The following is a 6,056-nucleotide window of genomic DNA, read 5'->3' as shown; positions in this document are numbered from 1 at the left end:
GGAAGGGAAGGGAAGGGAAGGGAAGGGAAGGGAAGGGAAGGGAAGGGAAGGGAAGGGAAGGGAAGGGAAGAGTACTCTATGGTCCCTAGCTCTTCTCTGAGGGATACCAGCCTGTGGTAACCTTTGGCTCAAATACTGTCGTGAATGGTTTGATAATGACAAAAGCATAATCCCAAGCTCCTAGTATCTATCCCTGAACTCAACCTTCCAAAGGCCATGGGACAAGATTATAGGAAAATAAATGCATAGGAAAAAGTTCCCAAGTCTTTCCCAAGGACCCATTTTTATATACCTTCATGCCTGCAGCAGCAGCTGGGCCTCCAGGGTCTACAGCTTGGATATGACAGGGTCTTCCTCCTCGAACTACAAATCCCCAACCCACAGCATCTCCTACGATCTAGAAGGAGAAGGCAAAAGATTATTGTGGTACAGTAGTGCAACTGAAAGAGGGATGGATTTGGAGTCATAGGAGCTGGATTCAAAAATCAGATGACTATCTGATGGATCTCAGGCAAGTCATTGACCTCCTTGGGCCTCAGTTCCCTCACCTGTAGAATGAGAGAGTTAGACCAGATAGTCTCTAATGTCCTCTTCCAGGTCTAAATTTTTGGACTAGTGATTATGATGCAATGTTAGTAAAAGGGGCTGCCGGCTCAAAGACTTTGTGCCAACTCTGAGTGTCTAGACTATACATGACTCAAAATCTTTTCTAAAATAGCTCCAGCAGGCTATTATCCAGTACGTGCTTAAAGACCTCCAATGAGGGGGGATCCATTACTTCCCAGCACTGACTATTCCATTGTAGGGCAGCTCTAATAGGAAGTTCTTTTTAAATAAATTATTTTTTCTTAAGCATTTTATTTTTCTTAAAAACAGTTTTACTTTGCATTGAACCTAAATCTGTCTGGAACTTCCACCAAATACTCCTACCTCTGTCCCATGGGGCCAAGCCGAATAAGTTTATTCCTTCTACCTGACTGCCCTTCAAATACTTGAAAATAATTGCAGTGTCCTTTCTAAGTCTTTTCTGGTTCCTTCAACTGATCCTTGTATGATCTGTTTTCTAATCCTTCGTTGTCCTGGTTGTCTTCTTATGGACATTTTTCAAGTTATCTATCTCTTTCCAAAGTGGCATCTAGAATTGAGTACAGTACTGTGGATATGGGCAGGGTGGAGCTAAGTGGTACAATGGATAGAGTGTGAAGATTCATCTTTCTGAGTTCAAATTTAGCCTCAGATACTTACTTTGTGATGCTGGGCAAGTCACTTAACTCTGCTTGCTTCAGTTTTCTCAACTGTAAAATGAACTGGAGAAGAAATAGCAAACCACTCCAGCATCTTTGTCAAGAAAATTCTAAATAGGGTCCTAAAGAGTTGGACATGATTGAAACTAATGAACAACCAAAAATATGGATGACCAGGACAAAAGAGTATCAGAACTATTCTCTCTCTTTGACACATGTTAAAACCAGTAGAAATGTGCGTTGGCTGGGGGGTGGTGGTGGTGAAAGGGGGGTGAAGGGGAAAGTAAAAACACGAATCATGTAACCATGGAAAATTTTTTCTAAAAAATAAAATGTAAAAAAAAAAAAGAAATATTCTCTCTCTTTTCTGAATACTATCCTTCTTTTAAAACAGCCAGAAATAACATTGACTTTTTGGCTGCCATGTTGTACTGTTGACTGACACTGAGCTTGCACTCCACTAAAACCTCCCAGATCATTTTCAAATAATTACTTGGCCATATCTTCCTTATATTAATTTGTAAAGTTTATTTTTTGAATCCAAGGACAGAACCTTACATTTATCTCTATCAAATTTTATCTCATTTGATTGACTTTGCTTCTCTTTATAGTCTATCAAAGTCTTTTGTTAGCCATCTTCAAGCTTCATGTCTTCAAATACTTTGACGGATGTTTCATCAAATGCCTTCATACAAGTCTGTAATAAAAATCATGACCGGGGGCAGCTGGGTAGCTCAGTGGATTGAGAGCCAGGCCTAGAGACGGGAGGTCCTAGGTTCAAATCTGGCCTCAGACACTTCCCAGCCATGTGACCCTGGGCAAAACACTTGACCCCCGTTGCCTAATCTTACTACTCTTTTACCTTGGCGTCAATACACAGTATTGACTCCAAGATAGAAGGTAAGGGTTTATAAAAAATAAAAATAAAAAAATAAAAATAAAAATCATGACCAGCACAGAACTAAGGACAAGTAATATGAAAATTCACATTTGCACAGAAATGTCTTTATAACAACTCTTTGAAGGAGGTAGCACAAACTATTTATTACCATTCTACGGGTAAGGAAACCGAAGTTGAGAAGACTAAGTGACTTATTCATTGTCCTACAGCTAATAGTTATTAAAAATAGAATTTTGATTCAGTGCTGCTAACTCCAGGTCTATTACAACATGCTCCCTTGATCCCACCAGCTATATCCCTCCAAAGTTGACATCAACACAGCAGGAATAAACAATTTATTAAATCAAATTAACCCAAATTATAGAGATGTGAAGTTTTAGAGCAGAAACTGAGCTCAGAGACCATCAAATCCAACTTGCTCATTTTACAGATGAAGAAACTGACTTCTAGAGAAAGGGAAACGTCTTGTCCAAGGTCCCATTATGGATGACTGAAAATAAAGCCAAGTTTTCCTTCTTCATTCAGGGTTCTTTCCATTACATTGTTCAGTTTCCTATTTGCCTATGATAAATTAATTACTAGTTGAGAGGAAGGGGGAAGAAAGGTAATGAGAGGAGAGCAGATCAAGAAAGGAAAAGGAAAAGAGAAGGAAGGTATAGCAGAATGGTTTCAAAAAGATTCATTCTAGATTCTCCCTCAACTGAACACATATTCAAATCTAACATTGAGAAATTCAAGCTTTGCACCAACATGGATGGGGATAATAATGTGAAAAGGGTTTGTTGTTCTTCTCCACCAAGATCCTTCCCTACAGTGAATTATTTCCATCCTTACACCAATTCATCCATGTTCTTTCAACATGACTGCCTCCAGAATACTATTGTGCTCAAAAGAATAACAAACTGGAGGAATTCCATGTGAATTGGAATGGCTTCCAGGAATTGATGCAGAGTGAAAGGAGCAGAACCAGGAGAACATTATCCACAGAGACTGATACACTGTGGTAAAATTGAATGTAATGGACTTCTCTACTAGCAGCAATGCAATGACCCAGGACAACTCTGAGGGACTTATGGAAAAAAGAACGCTGCCCACATTCAGAGGAAGAACTATGGGAGTAGAAACACAGAAGAAAAACAACTGTTTGAACACATGGGTTGATGCAGATATGATTTGGGATGTAGACTCTAAATGACCACCCCAGTGCAACTATCAATAATATGGAAATAGGTCTTGATCAATGACACATGTAAAACCCAATGGAAATATGTGTTGGCTATGGGAGGGGAGAGGGGGGCATGGAGGGGAGAAAAAGAACATGAATCATGGAACCATGGAAAATTTTTCTATTAAAAAATAAATGACTGCCTCCAGAGTTCCCTTTCTATGGTTCTCCTCTTCTAGATACTTACCTTTACCCCTAATAACCACTAAGACAGGGATCAGATTTCCTTCAGGACAGACCATCCCCTCTTCCAGCATGACTGTACCCACGCTCAGGCCATCCACTGCATCCCAACCTTTCTAATCAAATTTCCTCTAGGTGCTAAAATTTCTAGTCACAACTCTCCACTTACTGTTAGAGTCTTCTTCACATAGGGGGCTCCTGGAGACAACAGCTCTTCACTGGTTACCCGTCTCTTCAGCACTGATGCAGAGCAAGGGGTAGTTTAATTAGAGTTCAAAAAGATCCATAGAAAGTAATAAGGAATGACCCTCCCTTTTTGCCCAAGTGAAACCCACCAACCCATGTTATCCTTTTAGTGTATGCTTAACTTTTTATGTCAAGTAGGGAGAAAATTAATTACTGAGAAATGATTTATCTTTGAGATGGAGAAATGGACCCTCAATCCACTATAGCCAGGTACCCATGAAGACCTAGGTAAGTGATGACAAACCTATGATGCGAGTGCCAAAGATGGCACTCAGAGCATTCTCTGTTGGCATGCAGCTGTCCTCCCCTCCCTGCAAAGTTTTTTACTAGAAAGACAGAGGAACTGTGGTGGAGCTGCTCCCTTTCCCCTCTCTACCATGCCTAATGACATTTTTTCATATAACCCACCTCTTTGCCCAGAAGCCCAATGGGAGCACTTTCTCCCTCCCCTGTGTGGGGCAAGGGGAGGGTGCATGCTGTACCAGGCACTGGGGACTAGGAGAAGGGGCACAGCATGCAGCCTCTGGGGGCAGGTGGGCACGACACTTGGTCTGGGAGGTAGGGTGGGGTCAGGGCCTGGCACTCCATCTCTAAAAGGCTCGCCATCACTGACCTAGGAAAAGGAATCCTGATCCAATAACCCAAAGATCTGAATTTTAAGAAAAAGAGCCACAAGTTTTGGCAAAGTTCGTGCCTATAGCACAATAACTCCAATTTTGGCACATGCAATATGTCATTCATTCTTTCACTCATGCCCAATCTGTGCCAGGTTCCTCTAGGTGATACAAAGAGGAATAAAACATGGTCCCTGACAGTAAGGCACTCTCTATATTATAGTCTCTGGTTGGACATTTGTATGAGTATGCATGATATCATATGTGACTATGTATATAGGTCTACATATTGGAGCCTGTGATACTTTGTTAATCTATTCATAACTGTGACTGTGTGGGCTACTCCCAAAGGTCATACCTGTCTTGCTCAGCTTATAGCATCAAGCACTAGAATATGGTAACACCTCTCAGCTCTAGACTGGATTTCTGCCTCTCTAGTCACGCCACCTAGTGACACTTCGAAGAACAAAGTCCTTGTTGGATGGTACTTAGGAAATCCCCTTTGAAAGACCCACAGAGATAAGGTCAGCTGTTGGATTTTGTGACTAACTTGCCCAAGATCACATAGCAAGTGAGTGACAGATACAAAAATGGACCCAGCCCTCTGATGTGGACTCCAAGACTCTTTTTTCTCTTACACTACACTGAAGAGTTGCTGAGTGATATAGATCAAGAGATAGATGAGGAAGCCTTACCTGACTTGGGGTTGCACTCAGAGCCTGGTGGGAGCCCCAGAAGGGGTGGGCTGTTGTAGTAGGGGCCAGCTCCCCCTGTCAGACTGGTGACACTGCTTCTCCTGACAGCTGAAACCACTTTGATTTCCTTATTAGGTTGAACTGGAAGGGGTAAAAATGTCTTTGGTTTGGGAGGGTATTGGGAGATAGCAGTTAACCTCAGAGAGGTCTGTCTACTCCCAGCAGAGCATAATCCAGCTCCTATTTTTCAATGATATACATACACAGACAATATCTCAATCCAAAACTTTCCCTAGCTGAGATAGCCACACCTCACAGCAGGAATTAGGAGTAGAAGATTCCTGGGTATTTTCATAATGAATAACATGTGAAGGGACCCCAGAGATCATTTAATCCAATTTATGCTTGAATTTCTTCTATACTATCTCCTAAAAATAGTCATCTAGCCTTTACTTGAACCTCTAGTGAGGGGAAACTCATTACATCCTGAGGTTGCCCATGCTACTTACAAATAGTTCCAATTGTTAGGAGGATGATTGTGTAATTGTATCTCAGTGCCTAGCACATAGTAGGTACTCAAGAGATATTTGTTGATTAATTTTTTTAACCCAAGTATAACAATTTACATTTATTCCTATTACATCATCTTATCAGATTCAGTCCAATATTCTAGCCTGTCAAGATCTTTATGGAGCCTGAGACTGATATTCATTAGGAATTTACACATCTTATCTTTGTAGTATATTCATATTTGAATAGCGTTTTAGCTATGCTTTTATATGTCAATTATAAAATGATAGAGCACAGGGCCAACTAAGCATATGTTGATGGAACACTATATTGATTTCCAATGGAGACCTTCTTTCTCTGGATCACCATCTCCCACCCTGAAGCCATGTTAATTGGAGACAGCATATTACTTCTAGCTAGTCCCACATCCCCCTCTAT

At 41.0% G+C, this 6,056-nt stretch overlaps 1 protein-coding gene across 1 annotated transcript; it reads right to left on the bottom strand.

Moving 5' to 3' along the window:
• Nucleotides 1-292: 292 nt before the first annotated feature.
• Nucleotides 293-5,249, bottom strand: LOC123256419 (DEP domain-containing mTOR-interacting protein-like; the record flags this gene model as incomplete). The annotated part of the gene is made up of 3 exons (XM_044685038.1): nt 293-397; nt 3,723-3,793; nt 5,109-5,249. Coding segments are annotated over 3 exons (317 nt in total), but the record flags the coding sequence as incomplete, so codon positions are not given.
• Nucleotides 5,250-6,056: the final 807 nt, after the last annotated feature.

Source organism: Gracilinanus agilis, unplaced genomic scaffold, assembly GCF_016433145.1.
Source record: "Gracilinanus agilis isolate LMUSP501 unplaced genomic scaffold, AgileGrace unplaced_scaffold58764, whole genome shotgun sequence".
Lineage (NCBI taxonomy): Eukaryota > Metazoa > Chordata > Mammalia > Didelphimorphia > Didelphidae > Gracilinanus > Gracilinanus agilis.
The sequence above is the reverse complement of the archived record's forward strand: the minus strand, read 5'-3'. Positions and strand labels throughout refer to the sequence as shown.